This window comes from Elaeis guineensis, chromosome 1 (assembly GCF_000442705.2).
Source record: "Elaeis guineensis isolate ETL-2024a chromosome 1, EG11, whole genome shotgun sequence".
Lineage (NCBI taxonomy): Eukaryota > Viridiplantae > Streptophyta > Magnoliopsida > Arecales > Arecaceae > Elaeis > Elaeis guineensis.
Genome location: NC_025993.2, coordinates 104,943,610 through 104,962,474, shown reverse-complemented (window position 1 = coordinate 104,962,474; position 18,865 = coordinate 104,943,610). Strand labels below are relative to the sequence as shown.

Sequence of the window (18,865 nt, the reverse complement as noted above, 5' to 3'; positions counted from 1 at the left end):
TTGCAATATTCAAGAGCAAGCACAAGATAAACAAACTTCTTTTCTCCTATTGTAATAGATAAATATCTTCATTTGAGATTGAATAATTGCATATATTTTTCCTAGCAAACAAAAAAAAAGAGAGATTTTGTAAAGTTATATAATTAACCTATTCAATAAAAATCATAAGAGATCCCATGAAATCAACAAATAAACCATAAGAAAATATCTGCCAAATATAAATTTTATATTTATTCATGAAGTAGCAAGAAACAAGACCAATAATATTGATAAAGAAGGCCCCATAGAAATCATACAGATGCTTGAAAACATAAAGAAAAAATGATTGTTGGAGCTTACAAGTTTTCTAAACCCTTCCTCTATTAGCTTTATGAGTATCCTCCATCTTTCTTTTACTTCATTTTCATAGGTTATCTGCAAGCTTCCAAGTCAAACTCACATAGGAGGAAGGACAAATATAGTCTTCACATGAATAACATCATACAGTGAATATAGAAAATAGAGCTTGAACATTGTCCACATGCATGTACCTTTTATGTGTATAACTAATTAAATTTTATCCACAAAAAATAATTAGAATCATATCCGCTAGACCAAATCTAGCAAGCTTTTCATCCAACATGAATCTCATAAAAATACATGCTAGATTATGCTATATAATATATAATACGACCAAATATATTTACTAACCTCAATATCATGATCCATAGTACTGTAACCGACACCTGTCGGTAGGCAAGTGATATGGTATGGTATGCTCTCATATTGTGCTATTTTGGAATAAATTGATAGAAAAACCAGTGAAGGAAAGGAGAGGAAGAAGGAGAGAGAGAGAGGAAAAGAGAGAGAAATAGGAAAAGAGAGAGGGAAGAAGGGAGGGAGAGAGCGGGAGAGCATGGTGAAGAGATGGAGAGAGGGAGAAGAAAAGAGAAAAAAAGAGAGAGAAAGTGGCAAGGAGGAATGGAGAGGCTAATGGTGAGCAGCAGCCACTGAAATAGGATTGAGGGAGGGGGAGAGAGGGATAGAGAGGGTTTTTAAAGTCCTCTCTTCTCCATACATGGAAATAGGGGTGGAGCCCTTATTTCAAAGGAAATAGGGAATCAGCCCCTTTTTATATATTTTTTTTTGATTTTTTAAGCAAAGTTAGTAGATTATGCCAATTTCATTTATTATTTTTAAATAAAGTTGATAAATATCTTTCTTTTTGAAATAGGGGCTCTACTCCTGTTCCAATGTACAAAGGAGAGAAGGCTTCAAAAATCCTCTCTCCTCCCTCTCTAGCTCTATTATGGCAGCTGCTGCTTACTGCTACTCTCTCCCTCCTTTCCTATCTCCCCCATCTCTTTTCCTCTGTTCTTTTTTCTCTCTCTCATCTCTTATCAATTTTTTGATTTTATTGTTGGTGATTTGGAATGATTTTGCTTTTCTTGCTCAATATATTCTTAGAGATCCTAAAGCTAGTGCAATATTTTTCATAGGATATTGTATATCTAAAATGGTGCAAATATTTGTCATTCAAGAAAATTAAAGAGAGATAGATCAATGAATACATTTTTAGGTGAATTAGTTAACATATTTCCACCCATATGTTCATACATGGGTCACATGTTTTGTGGGCATGGCATTTGTATATGGTTTATGTAATATAGATATATATTTTTCCGATGCTTGTGTATCTACGCATATTTTTGGGAGGCATGTTAGTTTGTTTTTTGGTATAAAATTTTATCCCAAAATCAACGAAACAATGTACTAAAATGTCATAAGAACAATGGCTATGCACAAATGATTTAAATATCAAATCTTACATAATCTTAGATAATTTGGTCATGCAAAGAAGAAGCTATCTTCTTCATGTAATGCCCTTGTGATCCTATCCGTCATTTACCCCTAAACATTCCTATATAGATTTTAACATATTAATATGTATATTTTATTATAATTTTCTCATAAATAAGATTATAATTGTTAGAAAGATTAGATTGCAATTATCTTGTCTAGAGCATCATCTCGTATCTTATCAAACAGGCCATGATACCAACCACGCCCAACATGTTGATGCAAGAGAACGATGACAAGGGTTGTGGATCTTTTTTCACCTTCCTACATGCATATAATATCAACCATAATATTTTTTTCTTTTTTTAGAGCAATAGATTCATAGGTTGGGACTTAGATCGAAGCTTTGTAAGTTGTTAGAAGATGTAGGTTGAGTGGGTCAACCTGTTTGATTCCCGCAGGAATATCCAAAATAAATGTTACAGGTATATTCTTCTTCTACATTATGTGTACCAATATCATCTGACGTGGCCCAGGTCAAGTTGTTACTTGGACCAGGTCCAATGGACCATTCCAAATCCTACGGTGGACAACACGACACATTACTCTTTGAGGGACGGCCCTCCCAGCTCCTCCGGAGGACGAGTGACTATATATACATATATATATATATATATATATATATATATATATATATATATATATATATATATATATATATATATATATGTATGTATTTTTTTTTTTTTTTAAGACCAACGCGGCAGTGCCTATAAAACGCACCCTCCGCACGTCCGTTGTTTCCTACCATTTCCGCTCCTTGTAACAGCTGACTTCGGGGCGATGGCTATCGCTGCCGCTTTCCTCTACTCTCACTCTCTCTCCTCTTCGTCTCTTGCTCTCCGCCTCTCCAAGTTTTCCGGCCCAGGGCTGGCCCTCTCCCACTCCCTCCGGGTGGGGATCGCCAAGCCCTTCCCCTTCCTCCATGGATCGATCGCGTCAAGCAGCAGCGAGCTTATTGGAAAGATCCGTGGGTGAGCTCGGATCCACAGCTCTTAGCCTCTCCTCTCTCCTTAGATCGTAATTTCTTGGCGTTTTTCTTCGTTTCTGTTGTGATTTTTTGTGATTCTGTATTAGGGTTTGCGATTGGAATGCGGTGATTTTGTGATCGGTTGTGGTTGTGATTGTTTCCGTTTCTTGCGGTTTTCTCTGTAATTGCGAGTGTTTGTATGTGGTATGAGTTCGTTTATTGTGGTTTTATGTGGACTTTTCTTTATTTATTTATGTTGGGAGCAGACTGGGACCTGTGGCTTTTGAGTTTTTTTTTGCTGCTGCTGGTTTGTTTTGGGTAATATTGGTTTCTTGATGAAGAATTGTGTAGGACTAAATTTTGTGGTTGAAGGATAAAATGCCTTTTCTAGCAGTTGTTTTGATGTGAAAAGATCCATGTTAACAGCGAGGTTTGATTTTCCTTCTTACATCTGCTTTGGTTCAATTGATCCTCAGGTTCTTGAAAGAATCGATGGTCTCTCTCTTTCTATCGATTTATTTATTTTGGGACTAAAATAGGGTTTGGCCTTTGGTTTGTGGATTTTATTCATTGCAACTGGTTTGGTTTGATTTAGTTGGTCTTTGGATTCTTGATGATCCAAGCCGTGATCAAATTGTCATTTCCTCTTATCTAGAGCTGTTTCCCACCTTTTCTTTGTCTACTTATTCTTAAGGATAGGATGCTCTTAGCCAGCAGTTGATTATATGTGAAGATATGCATATAACTGGTATGGTTTGTTATGATGATACGCCTTCTCTACTAGGGGTTTTTGGTTGAAGGGAGTTTGTTATGATGATAGAACGTTCTCTACTAGGGGGTTTTTGGTTGAAGGGAGTTGGGGTCTGGGATGGGAATGGGTGGCTCCCATTCCAACCATTTGGTTGGGGAGAGTCTCATTCCGATTCTGATTCTGGGGCAGAATGGAAATATTCAGAATGGGAATGGCCCAATACCCCAAAAATCCAATCCCGACTCTCTCCTAAGAATTCAAATCTTCATTCTGATTTTGATTTCAATTTCGATTCTAGTCATGAGTCAAATGCTTCGGGGGATATCCCCCCCCCCCAAACAACACACACAATTTTTTGCACCTCCATTCAACTGAGCTTTGAGTTCTTGATAAAGAATCTGCAGTAACTACATTGTGATATTATTCCTTTTTGTTTTCTTTCTTTCTTGATTTGATTAGAATTATTTATCCTCATGTAATATGATATCAGTCATTTGGTTCCTCTGTGTCCCACGGAAGGATCTGAATAATAGGCTTATTGCTGTTTGCAAAATTTGTTTAAATTCATAATACTCGTAGAAAATCAATAATTGTCCGAATTGTTTGATGCATAACTCTCAAGATTGATTAGGTGCATTGCATAAGAGATTTGGAATAATGCAATGGCCGATGGTCCATAATAATGATTAAAGTAGTGCGGAAAAGTAATAGCAATTAAGGGTGGCAATCAAGTTGGATATGTGTCAGTTTGAATGCAGGTTGGATCAACTAAGACTCGAGTTAAATATCTGTCAACCTAAACCTGACCAATTTATTAAATCGGCCAAAAATCCAATTCAAAACCTTACCTTATTAAACAGGTGTTGGGATAATCAGAGTTGCTCCCCCCGATTCTATGTCAGCTCCCATATTCGAGGTCGGCCTTTATTCCATATTTATATAAGAAGAGCCAAGAGATCCCAAAAGGGGAAGCTCTGAAGGAAAGAAACTTTCAGAACTCAGCTCTCACGAGAGTCATCTGACTGAAGCAGTTATTATGGTTGAACTAGAGTCATCTGATCAAAGCATAGTCATCATGGCCGACTCACCATCTTCATGGCCGACCGACCGTCTTCACGGCCGACTCACCATGGTCGACTTATCGTCACCATGGCCGACTTACCATCTTCATGATCGATTGTCAAACGACCGACTGCCAAATATATAAACACGATACCATAACCGTCACGAACGGTTACCAGCTACATATCACGGCACAATCAGTGAAAATTAATGACTCACTACGTGATTATGGTCCAATGATTTAGCATCATAAAATACAGGATCATGTCCGACAATTACAATAATCTCATCTATAAAAAGGAGATAAGGGAACAGCACTGGTAAGCCACTTCTAGCTAAAACTCTGCTGCTCTAAACATTCAAATTGACTGTTCACCAATTCTCATTTTGACTCAAGCATCGGAGGGTTTCCGTCGGACACAAATCTGATCTATGTGGACGCTGTTTTGCAAGTGCTCGTTACTGGCGACGGAGAGTTGGCCACAACAGATTGGCACGCCAGGAAGGGGGGCAGGATCATACACAATGGCAAAAATCAGAGTCTAGCATTCGACTGCAATCGGATCGGCAAGGCATTTTTTTTGTCGGGAAGAGGTTCCTCCCCCTCCTTCAGTAGCAGAGCCTAGTTCCTCACGTCCTGTGGTCATCACGGACGTACAGATCGCTGCACTTATACAGTAGATGAACGTCTTGATGGAGGCAGTCAAGAGCCTCCAGCAGCAACAAACCCAGCAACAGCAACAACCACCGGTGGAGCAGTTGGTGGCACAGTTGGTGCCGTCCAGGCACAGCTGCTGCCACCTGCGGTGATCACCTTCTCCCTCCTAGGAGCGATCGTCTCGGCTCCCGTTGAGACGAGCAACGGCATTCTCGGCACTCTTGACGTGCCACTCATCGCTTGCGACGTTCCCCCTCTCATTCTCATCACAACAGTATTAGGAAGGAGAAGCGGCCGCGAACGCCTTCTGCTTCACCTTCAAGTTCATCGGGAGGATCCACTCTCGGGGTTTCCCAACAATGGCGATTCGATGGCTACGAATGTAAGTTCTAGAAAATCAATCGCCGACTTGCTCAGCTTCAGGTGGAAGGTCAGAAGTCTTCCAACGACTACGACTTCTACACTGCACAACCTCTTTCCCAACACATCTTGGACGAGCCGATTCCATTTCGGTTTAAGATGCCACAAGTGGAGCCATACGACGGCTCCACCGATCCAATCGACCATCTTGAGAGTTACAAGGCTCTCATGACGATTCAGGGGGCAACCGACGTCCTCCTGTGCATCGGCTTCCCGACGACTCTTCGGAAAGCTGCTCAAGCCTGATATTCCGGACTTCAGTCGGGAAGCATCTATTCCTTCGGACAGCTCGAACATTCTTTCATGGTTCACTTCAGTACCAGTTAAAGGCCGCCACAAACTTCTGACAGTGTCTTCTTGATCAAGCAGGGAGAGATTGAGTCGTTAAGAGATTTTGTGGCCCGCTTTAACATAGCCACACTTGAGGTCAAAGACCTCAATTAAGATATGGCTATATCGGCCATGAAGAGAGGTCTGAAGGGATCTCGATTTACATATTCTTTGGACAAGACTCTCTCCTGGACTTATGTTGAACTTTTGGAGCGTGCATACAAGTATATGCGCGCAGATGAAGGAGCTTTTGACTGACGTCAAACAGAAGGTAAGGATCAGAAGAAGAAGAAGAAAGAAGCCCCGGTCGAATCAAGTCAGCTATCATCCAATAAGTGAGCCTCGCCTCGAAAGAGTCTAAGGTCAAATTACGACAGGTATGACTCCTATACTCCTCTCTCTGTTCCTCGTGTGCAGATCTTCATGGAGATCGAAGGAACAGAATACCTACGACACCCTCTACCAATGAGAGCGCCACCAAGGAGCTGCGATCGGAAGAAGTACTGTTGATTCCATCGTGATCATGATCATGATACCGAATAGTGCATTCAACTCAGGGACGAGATAGAGGTCCTGATTCAACGAGGATACCTCGGAAAGTTTCGGAGAGATTCGTCAGCTCAACCTCCTGCCGATCGACAACTTCAACCGCAAATTGAGGAAGCTATAAATAATCAGTCGACTGCAGGGGTGATCAACATGATCTCCGGACGACTGAATTGAGGGATAACTCCCGAAGAAGAGTCGGCGAAACGATAACGACTCAATGTAATAATTTTCTCGGAAGAGGATGTTCGGAGAATTCAAACTCACGACGATGCTGTTGTTGTTCCGACAATTAGCTAATAAAAGCACGACGGATGTTTTATTTTATTCGACTTTCTCCCGAATGCAACTACTCGATGAATTCAATATATTGCATCGCCCATTAAGGTCAGCCGACTATTAAACGATGGACAATCAATTCCTATCAACATACAGATCATATTTCGACTTTCACTATAAAAGCCAGAAGATCGACTATCTCGACACCGATTATATTTCGGTTTTCACTGTAAAAGCCAGAAGATCGACTATCTTGACACTGAACATATTTTGGCTTTCATTTTAAAAACCAAAAAATTGACTATCTCGATGCAGAATATATTTTGGCTTTCATTGTAAAAGCCAAAGAATCGACTTCATCTCGGTGCAGAATATATTTCGGCTTTCACTGTAAAAGCCAAAGAATCGACTTCATCTCGGTGCAGAATATATTTCAGCTTTCACTGTAAAAGTCAGAGAATCGACTCTATTAGGCTTTTCACTATAAAAGCTGACTCTAGTTGAATGACTATTATGCTGACTTAGTTTTAACTAAGCGGGATGCTATGCCAATATGACCAAAGTCGGATTGAAATTATACCGACTCGACTACGATTGGTCGAAGGATATTCGGCTTGCCACCGATTATCAAATAACCTGACGTACTAACTCAATTAAAAGTCGGATACGAGGTATTCGGCTTATTTCCGTTTATCCTAATTCTTACAAGTACGTCAAATGAGTATACGACGAACAGATGATTCTACAAGTACTATCGAATGTTCGGTTCATCGATCGATATTCGGTTATACGACTACAATTCTATGACAATGAAAACATATAGTCTACACTTAGATAAAATTTTCTTTCATTCATCGGAAAGAAAAGAAGCATCGGCGATTTGAACAACTTCTGGTGCTATCGGTGCTGTCTGCAGTCGGTGCGACTTCTTTTTCGACAGCTCTGTGGAATAATATGTCGACTCGACTATGATCGGTCGGAACAACATGTCGACTCGGCTATGGTCGGACGGAACAGTATGCTGACTCGACTACAGTCGGACAGAAGAATATGCCAACTCAACTCGGACCCATCAGAAAATATTCAATAAATATTTATGACAAATGATGATCATTTTCAAAAAGATAACACAGAAATTTCTTTCATTATGAACTGAAGGCTACAAAATCAGATTATGGTCCGATAACAAAAGAAAAATTTCTTTCATTATCAACTGAAATGACCATAGAATCAGGATTCGAAGTCATGGCAGAAGATATGCTGACTCCCATCGTCCAATGCATCAAGCTGTCTTGGACTTGGAAGTGGGGGGAAACTGTTGGGATAATCAGAGTTGCTCCCCCCAATTCTATGTCAGCTCCCATATTCGAGGTCGGCCTTTATTTCATACCTATATAAGAAGAGCCAAGAGATCCCAAAAGGGGAAGCTCTGAAGGAAAAAAACTTTCAGAGCTCAGCTTTCACGAGAGTCATCTGACTGAAACAGAGTTATTATGGCTGAACTAGAGTCATCTGACCAAAGCAGAGTCATCATGGCCGACTGTCAAACGGCCGACTGCCAAATATATAAACACGATACCATAACCGTCACAAATGGTTACCAGCCGCATATCACGGCGCAATCAGTGAGAATTAATGACCCACTACGTGATTATGGCTTGATGATTTAGCGTCGTAAAACATAGGACCACGTCCGACAGTTACAACAATCTCATCTATAAAAAGGGGATAAGGGAGCAGCACTGGTAAGCCACTTCTGGCCAAAACTCTGCTGTTCTAAACATGCAAATTGACTGTTCACCAATTCCCACTCTGACTTAAGCATCGGAGAGTCTCCACCGGACACAAATCCGGTCTATGCGGACGCTGTTTTGCAGGTGCTCGTTACCGGCGACAGGCGACGGGGAGTTGGCCGCAACAACAGGTTACCCAACCCAGCCTGCATAACCCATTTAATAAATAGTCCGAATCAGGTTAAACATGTTAAATAGATTTTAATTTGTGAAACATAAAAGGGTTACATGTTTTAAATTGGTTGAACAAAATGGTAGGAACATTACCCAACCCAACCGTTAAATGGGTCAAAGCAGGTTTAATGGGTCAGGACAACCCAAACCTCACCCATTTAATAAGCAAGTTATGTCGGGCCACAACCTGTTAATGACCTGGATCTGTTTATGCCAGATTGCTCAAACCAGGTCAGTTCCGGTTGGGTCATAACTTGCTATCTCTAATACTTTTAGTGTTGTTAATTGTAGTTTTATTCTCAAAAAGTTGAGCACAGGACATTGCACCACATGCTGATACATGTTGTATTGCTGTCATCTTCATTGTTCCCCTGTTTATACATCTATCTTAAATTGCAAAAAAAAAAAAAAAATGAAGAACTTTATTGGTGTTGCTGTATATTCATAATATTTAATTCTAATTTTCATTGGTGGGGAAGAGAATTGTATTTGCACTGATTTACATGTATAGTATCCATGCATTTTCTAGATATTGTCATCAAGTATATTTTAAATCTTTGCTCTGCAGGAATGGTTCTCGATCTTCTATCGATTTAGCAGGTGCATTGGGATCTTCCTCGTCGGTATGTCATAACATCCTTCATTGTAATGCAAGTTATCTGTCTACTGACAACAATCTTCTCTATGAAGAGTTGAACAGTTGTATTAGTGTACAATTATGCCTTTGGTGGAAAAGAACAGCTCTTCTTTTAATGATTCTCTTCACATTAATGTTATCAGGGAGCTCTGAAATAATTATGTAGTTTATTGCTGTGAAATCAAGAATCTTTATTTTGAATCTGTCAAAACGTGTGATGGGTTAGCCTGAAGGACCATGTGGGTTCATGATTGCCAAAAGAAGATCTGGGAGCCTATAATAAATAATTTAAAGCTTCTAGTATAATATATACTTGTTTAATTAAAACTAATGTAAGCATTCCACTAGTGCCTTTTGAAAATCTATGTATTGTTCCATCAGAGACTATAGTCAAATAATTGGTGAAAGATTATAGTGGAAAAATTGTTAAAACAAAAACAATTGTGTAATTTGGAAACCTAAGACTAGTATAGTACGAAAATCTGGTCAGCGAAGCTACGTTTCTAGTGCAGATGCAATATTCTTCTGTTTAATTTTATGAAATTTGGGCAAAGCAAGTGAGCTTGCTTGGTTATCTGCAGTATGTGTACTTTCAATTTGTTTCTGTTTGAAACTTTTATGAAATCTTTCGACAGTTTTGGTTGATATTGTTTTGATGTCTACTATGACAAAATTATTTTGTGGCAGATGTCTGACCAAGATACTGATGTAGTTCCAATGCCAATGGTGTTGATAGATCAAGATTCAGACTCTGATGCGACAATCGTGCAGCTTAGTTTTGGGGACCGTCTGGGAGCACTTCTTGACACGGTGATGTCAAGTATTTTTTTCCTCAGTAAAAGGAAAAATTGCACCTCACCCTAGAATATCCATGCTGGATAAATTTTCGACTCTGTTACAGTTGTTAACTCTGTAGTGTAAAGAACATTGTGATCTTTAAATTTGTGTTTTGGAATTCTCTCTGTCATGCAGATGTAGCCTATTCTTTAAAAATTTTATCTTGTAATTTTTTCCTCCCAATTTTTCCTTTGTTTCAGTTGATGCATCCACTATCACAAGTAAGATGATCAACTATGTGCTACCTGTGGAATACAACATAAAAGCGATCTGTACAGTAGAGATGCACTCTACTCATAAAACAATAATAAGATTATGGTGAAAAATTATTTTTTCCAAATTATTTTCATTGTTTTTTAAGGTCAGTCAACTGATTTACAAAGTAATAGCACCTTGGACAATATCTGTTGTTAGATACTCATTCAGCCATTGTCTATTTTCATTAACATTCATCTTGGTTTTAGTTTTCATGAGTGAGACATGAATCATTTGAAGCAAATAATACATTGGTGAAAGTTAAGCTATGGTTATGTTGCAGTTGGTGGCAACATTATGCATATCCTTAGAGAGTGATTAGGTTTGCACTGCTGTGCTTCTGATGTTTTTATTACTTATCACTGTGACTTACAGGATGATTTGATTATTTACAATTTTCTTTGTAAATCTGGGTAGAAGAGTCCTTATTGGTTGTTGTTAATCACAGATGAAGGCACTCAGAGATCTGGGCCTGGATGTGGCCAAGGGAACTGTAACAACTGAGGCTTCTGTTATACAGACAAAATTTTTCATTATGCGATCGTGAGTGATACTTTTGTTATTAAAGATTCTGTAGTGATTTATCATGTAAATCTGTTTTGTAATAATTTTTCTAAAGGAATCTTGGATCTTTTCCATATTTGTATTTTTCTGATTGAATAAATCTGTATCCTTGTTGTTAAACTTCGTTATCATATCTGCAAACCTCTTAGCTGTAACCATCAGTTTTAACCGCTGAAGAAGGGCATTTTTGTTGTTATTTATGGACCATTATCATATCATCTCGGTCACCTAGTCAGTGCAACCGGAATATGCACTGTATTTCTATCTGAATGGCCATGTGATGTATTCAACTTCTACCAGTGTCCATGTCTTCTTCTTCCTTTTTTTTTTTTTCTTTTTTTTTCTGACAAAGTAGATATCAAACTTGATTTTACAAATTTCGGACACTGAAATGAATCAAGGCAACTAGATCTTGTAGCCTTAGCATACACAAAGTGCCAAATAATTTGCTTTGCTTCTATACCAGACACAGCATGCCTGTTCCGTAGCTTGTCTGTTTTGGCTGTAATAAGACCCATTTCTAAGAGTTGTTCAACATTTCCATGTTCAAATATAATCCGTGGATGCGTCTCTGGAACTGATTGCCAATGAGGGCACGTTTGTTTCCTGTCATATCTTATGGATGTTGAATGGTTGGAGCTTTTTCTTCCCATTAATATTGTTATCTTCATGAATTCGATGTCCGTTAATGGAGTCTAATAGTTGGCCTCATGAATGTGCCAGGGGACGGAAGGTTGAGGATCCTGCTATGTTAGAAAAAATTCGGCTTACAATTATCAACAATCTTCTTATGTACCACCCAGTATGTTCCTAGTTTCATACTTATCTGGATTTGACATGTACTTTACTATTTTTTGTTCTTTAACTGCATAATTTATTTTCTGTTTCTGCAGGAATCTAGTGAGAAGCTGGCAATGGGCGAGTTTTTTGGAGTAAAACCTCCAGAGAAGAAGGTAATGTAGCTCTGGTACTTGAATTTGTACTTCATTTTGTTGACCAGGCTATGTTGATGCAAAAAAGATACTATTTTCCATGTCATTTCTAGGTTCAGCGATCTGGAATTTTGTATTAGTCAGACTGTAGATATTTTAAGTTGTCCTTCAATGGCTAAATATGTTAGCTTTCCTGCTGAATTCTAGGTTAACCAATTCAAAGGCAACATATGTTAATGTTCTGTCTAAAGTTCTAGACCAGCCACTGACAGGACAAAAACATAGAGATATTGTTCAGACCTGGAAAGTCTGACCGTATATGAGCAGTAAAATATTCCTCTCACTCAATTCAGTTTTATTTCTTTCGTATATTGCCTGGAGAAAGGGAATTGAATTTGTTACTTAATTAAAGAGAAGCAGCAAAAGGTGATAGTGCAGCTCCTTGAGATGCTTATCATCATTAAGGAAACCTTCATAATATTCATTAATCCATAATTAACTCTAAATGAAGTAGTTTTTTTTTTTTTGGTTGGGGGGTGGGGGGGTTCGTTGAGTCGTTTAGATGCTGTTGTCACAATTTTTTGGTTACTTGTATTCTTTTTTATATGCTCCAATAAATGCCTTAAGGTTGACGCAATATTAGAATTCTTCATGAAACTCAATCAGATTCCTTAGATTTCTTTGTTGCAAATTATCAACATATAAGTGTCTGAGGAATTAATCTTCAGCTGTCAATAATAAACACTGTTCTCCGTACTACAACATGGCGGGACCCATTTATTAGACTTGGTTCAAATGGGATTGCTTGCGTTTCAACACATAAAACATAAAAGAAAAAGAGAATACAGCATATGAACCAGTTTTGCTCATGAAAACTTTGTGAACTGTTGAAGCTAGTTGTTTTTAATTGAATATGTTGGAGTATATTTGAAGTTGTTATCCAACTGAAAACTGCAATTTATTCAAACTTTTGCTTTAAATTTGGAACTTGTTTAGTCTATTGGGCTATTGCTCCTGTTTCAGCAAAGGAACATTTTTTGCGAGTTTATTATTTGCTTCTCTTCTATTGCATGAGAGGCAAGGTTATGGAAATTAATTCCCATCAATATACACTTTGGCCCTAAAGATAACTTCCTTGTTTTGCTCTCCAGAAGCACTTTGATAGCCTAAATTAGTGCACTGTATTGGTTTGATATCACTTATTATGGGAGGAGGAACACTTTGATGAGCTTAATGAGTGGACTATTCACTTGGACGTCACTAATGGCACAAGTGATTATCCTCTTTTTCAATCTTTAGTAAGAAATTAGATGCCACATAATATTTTGGTAGTTTTGTTTATGCAGCATACATCTATATGATATTATATATGAATGTTAAGGATCACTACTAGATACTTTATGATGTGCCATATTATGTAGACAGTCTTACACTATCATTATTGTATTATGCCTAATTTTATCTAATGGAGGCCTTGTTGCAAAAAAATGCTCAAGAACATATAATCTCGGAGGCTTGAAGCAATATGAAAATGCTATATAATGCATACAAGCCACTAAGGCATAATTACTTGGGTTTATGATCTGTATGAGTCAGGTAACATAAGAAAATCTAGACATATAGATAATGGCAGGTGTATTAAGAGAGGGGATTCTGTGGTTTATCAATTATCATGATATTACATTTATGAGGCATGCAATGGAGCTGTATGATAAACTATTGGAACATGGAAGGACACGAGTTAAGCTAAGGCATTGAATTTTCAAGGCCAAGATAGTCTTGATTAGGTAGTCCCTAAAAATTTGTGGTGAACATATCCGTAATTCCATGGATGGCTTTGTTTGTAGGCAAGAGCATGTGGTAAAGGGATGCGTGAGGTAATTTGGTAGGTGATAGAATTGCTTTAAAGGTTTTATGCTGAGAGCATGAAAGGTGTGTGCACAAAAGCAAGAAATAGAGATGGAAAGGCATGCTGAACTCAATTGGAAACCAAGTTATCAAACAACATAAAGAACTTTGCTAGTTAGATTCGTTGAGGATTTGAAAGATGGTTGTATAAAGTTTTAGTAGCATTGTATCAGGATGATGAAGTAGGATGATTTGAAGGCTGCAGGCACATAAGATACCTATAACATAACTGAGAGTTGGTGGTGTAAGTAGGAATTGGAGAATAATCTAGAGCTGTTTCACTTGATGACTTGAGGATAAAGTAATTGAGAGCTGATTGGTATTTTATAAATTTTCAATCACTTGCAAGGAAGACAGGGGTAAGTGACATTCCTTGAAAGGGAAGTCAAAGATGCATAGCACATTATAATTATGTGAAAGTATCAAAAATTTGAAATTTTTCTAATGCAAATTGTGTTACTCTCTTATTGTGAATCCATATTTTGTGTCTTAAGAGATGGACACTTATATTAAAAGTGTAGCTATAGTTTTTTTTGTTTCCTTGGTTGTTTCTTCTAGAGTTGTTCATCATTTAGTTGTTGCTAACTCAAACACTTGCAGGTGAAAATAGTCATTTAATTGACCCTGTACCTAAGAGTTAATCTAGGTAGCTTTATTCTGGGACATGGTAAAATTCTCTGTTAAAGTAAGATTCTTAATTGGATGCATATTGTGACATCACAGCAATCTCGTTAGTTGAGATATAAGGCCTTCAAATTTATATTCAATACAGAGTGTTACAGTAAGTTTGTGGTATGATTTCAACTAGGTTTTAATATCCATTGGGTGCATGCCTGGACTTGAAATTATTTGTCTTGGATAGCTCTCGTAGTCTTGGAAGCTCTTCCAAACAGAAGTCCTGACACTGATTTTGTTGTTGACAGCTTGATGTTGACATTGCAACACATATATTTGTTCAAGATGATGGACCGAAGAGGAGGTTTTTTACTTCACATCTGGCATTTTTTTTTGTTTATGTTTTTTATATTACTAAATTGGCTTTGAATGCAAGTAAAGTTCTAAATACAAACCCTCTGTTTTTCGTTCATGTCTTTGTCAGTTATCTTCCTGTAAGTCATCATTTTCGTGCACCTTTATTTTGTTACCTAGTTCTACATTTTTCTTCTAGAATATATAAATACTACTGAAAGAGGTTTACATGCATTGAGACTTTGCTTGTTCTCGTGTTATTCTGCTCTGCAACATATCCTTTGGAGAGAGATCATTTGCTTCCTTCTGCGGGGAAACCTTTTTTTTTTCTTTTTCTTTTTCTTTTTTTAACAGCAGAAAAATACTTTTCTTTCCCCTTGTTTTTTTCTCTTTCAAGTTGTAACCGTTTCCTTATTCTGGAATTCTTTGAAATGACACAAGCTTGCCTCCTTGAACTTCTTAATACCGCTGCAGCTTACTTTACATTGAGACTGCTGACCGACCTGGGTTATTGCTGGAGATAATCAAGGTCATAGTAGACATAAATATTGACGTGGAATCAGCTGAGATTGATACTGAAGTATGTTTTCTTCATCATCGTCTTCTTCTTGTTCTTGTTGTTTTCTTCTTTTTAGAACCAGCATTTCCATTGCTTTTCAAGTAAAAACATATCTATCTTATTTTACAGGGACTGGTTGCCAAGGATAAATTCCATGTAAGCTACAGAGGTGCAGCACTGAACAGCTCCTTATCACAGGTAAGGCTATCTCTGTATTTTCTTATCAGTTTTATCATGGGCAATTGGTTTGTGCCATATGTTCTGTCAAATACCTCACATGCAAAACTTCTTTAGAAAATGTGCTCTGAACTAAAGGACAGTGTTATGTGATCATCTCGAACAAGCATTGCCACAATCAGTAGTCAATTTGTTTCAGATAAAGTTTAGAACTCAGCAGACATTAGATGACTCTTAGGTCAATAAAAATATGCTGCTGGAAAGTTCAGGCAAAGAATGATGCATGATATGATTCCTTTAACTTAACAGTTAGCTCTTCACGCCCTGTTATTGAGGAAATCTTTTGTGCAAGCAGGTGTTGACCAACTGTCTGCGCTACTACCTTAGAAGGCCTGAAACAGATGAAGGCAGCTATTGATGCCTTGTTCCGGTAAAATTCAGGACCCATAATTGGTGCAGGTCGCCTTCCATTGTTCCAGAGAACTGATTTTCTGTAGTTACGGGGCCCACGAGGCACTCTTCCTGTTACATCCTTTGCCGAAATCTGTATAATGTCTGAGAAATGCATTCTAATCGAATCTTGTGAATGATGGTTCGTCTTCCATTTTGAGCACTGGTAGGTTCAACATATTTGTTGCTTTGGAGATGTATGATTTGTTAAACCTCATTCTGGTTCGGCTGCTGTGGGGCCTTTCCTTTTTGTTTTTTGTTTTTTTGTCTTTTTCCCCCTTCTCTCCCCTTTCTTTCTTCCTGATCCGTGTTAGGCATGCACAAGCGTGTGGATCATGGAGACCTACGCAAACTGTGAGTCTAGCATGTGGTCTGATATTCGTCTTGGCATCCCAGTTGGGGAGCGATGACCGGATGAAGTAGTCTCCTTTCCTCTTTGGACTAGAAAACAACCCCAGGATGGCAGGACAGGGCAATCCGATTTGTTTTACATGATTCGATCTTATACTGCTGGCAATAAAAATTTGAAGTTCTACACTTAAAACAGTCGGATATTTTTTTAATTTAGAATTAATTCATCAATTCATGTTGAAATGGATGCCATTGCCTTTTATTAGTTCAGTTTCTTTGACGAGTTCATTACCACAGTCGTCAGAGTGGTCCATGGTAGGTATACTGGAAGCGGAAAATTTAATGGTCAACTGTTTTTTATCCCAATATTTTTTTTTAAATTTTTTTTTACATATATATTTTTTCAAACATTCAAATTTATATAAATATTTTTTAAAAATTAATATTTATATCTATATTTTTAGAAAATATATTTTTTTTTGTATATGTGTTTATATCATCTTACATCATTAAAAATTAATGATTTAGATTAAAATATTTTTATAAATAAATATGTAAAAAAAATTTATGAAGATACATATATAAATAGTAATTTTATAAAAATATTGATGTAAATTTAAATATTTAAAAAATATATATATATGTTTTTAAATATAAATATATTAGTTTTTTTATTTTAATAGAAAAAAATTAATATATATGGTTAAAATTATAAATTTATTTAATTTATTAATTTATATAAATAAAATAATTTTTTTATTAAATGATAGATTAAAATTATTTTATTTAAAAAATAAGCAGTTCGTAGTCATCTATGTTTTCTCTAATATATAACAATATATTTTTAAAAAAATATTTAAATATGATATTAGATGAATAATTTGTACATTTTGGATATTGTGTAACAATAAAAATTTATAATTTTATTATATTTTATTTTAAAAATTTTTATCAAAAATATTTTTGTGAAGTATATAAGGTATATCATGTTATTATAAGGTGGACATAATCGTCACATCTTGCATAAAAATAAAATATAACATAATATTTTAATATATAAAATATTATATAATATTATCATGGTGTTGTTATACTATATAAAATATTACTATATTATAGAGTAAGAAGTTCTAAATCTATCCAGATAAAATAGATAAAAATTAAATTAAAATTTTTTATTTATATATCTTTCTAAATATTCAAATTTGTATGAATATTTTCATGAAATTATTATTTATATATATATATTTTTATAAATTTTTTTTGCACATCTATCCGTGAGAATATTTTAGTCATTTAAATTTTAAATTATTAATTATTTAACGGCATTAACTGATATAAATATATATATAAATAAAAAAAAGAAGGATATACATGCAAAATAAGTATTTTATGAGGGTATATAAATAAATATTAATTTTAAAAAAATATTTATATAAATTTGAATATTTAAGAGGGTATATATATAAATTTTTTTTTATGATTTGATTAAATTTTGATTGCATGACAGTGGGCTAATTAAGGATTTTTAACAATATATGGGAGGGATTTTTGTGCCCAACGTGGTTTTTCTATCAGGCCAAAAGTTTTAGTCTGTGCTTGGTTTTTTTTACTGATTTTTAGTGGCAAAGTCTCTCTTGTTTCTCTGAGCTGTAAAGTGGGAACACGAGCCAGCTAGGGAGAGTTGGCTTGTGAGCTAGCTATGTCAGGATTGGTTTAGTTGAGCACAATCAAAGGGAAAGGGGTGCGGCGGTAGGACCATATGTTCTCTCTTTCGTCAAGGAGGCATGCATGTTCACAATAGGTTCATCTCTCTCTCTCTCTCTCTCTCGGCCCAGCCACCCTACCCTCCACACCATCCCCCATGTGCAGGCATGTGTTAAGGCATGCGGATGCTAAATTAAAGATCTATTTTTTTATTATTTGTGCACTGAAATCTATGGGCTCGTTATCTAACAATCACTAAGTGTATGTCTTCCAAACTACGATAGTTGTCCACCGTTTGAACACGGTATATCTTACCAAAATAAAAACACTGCATATCTTGATACGTACAAGCCAGCTAAACCACCAGCTCTTTGTTGCATTGGACTCTATTGAATCACATTAAACCGTGCCCATTTGACTTAAATTACACCGACTTGCACCCACTCGAATTGAATCATGTCACCATAACAAGCACCAAATTGGTAACTTGCATCATTCATATCCACGTTGAATTCCAATGAAGCCCTCCAGTACTTTGGGTGGTTATACAATGCGATTATAATAATTTGGAGAAGGTGAATGAGTGAATTAATCAAGTTTGTCTTGCAGTTGATTTCTTCTAAAAAGAATGTTGTCCCAACATATTGAACCATGATTTGCATGATCATTAAGGAGCCAAAGACAAATGGTTAACAAC

At 36.7% G+C, this 18,865-nt stretch overlaps 1 protein-coding gene across 1 annotated transcript; it reads left to right on the top strand.

The window, feature by feature from the left end:
* Positions 1-2,562: 2,562 nt before the first annotated feature.
* On the top strand, positions 2,563-16,288 carry LOC105038241 (ACT domain-containing protein ACR12). Its single transcript, XM_010913975.2, has 10 exons — positions 2,563-2,813; positions 9,391-9,445; positions 10,147-10,269; positions 11,000-11,094; positions 11,839-11,917; positions 12,009-12,068; positions 14,879-14,934; positions 15,399-15,504; positions 15,613-15,681; positions 16,016-16,288. The coding sequence occupies exons 1-10, from the start codon at positions 2,623-2,625 to the stop codon at positions 16,076-16,078; spliced, it is 897 nt and encodes a 298-aa protein (XP_010912277.1). The 5' UTR covers positions 2,563-2,622; the 3' UTR covers positions 16,079-16,288.
* The last annotated feature ends 2,577 nt before the right edge of the window (positions 16,289-18,865 follow it).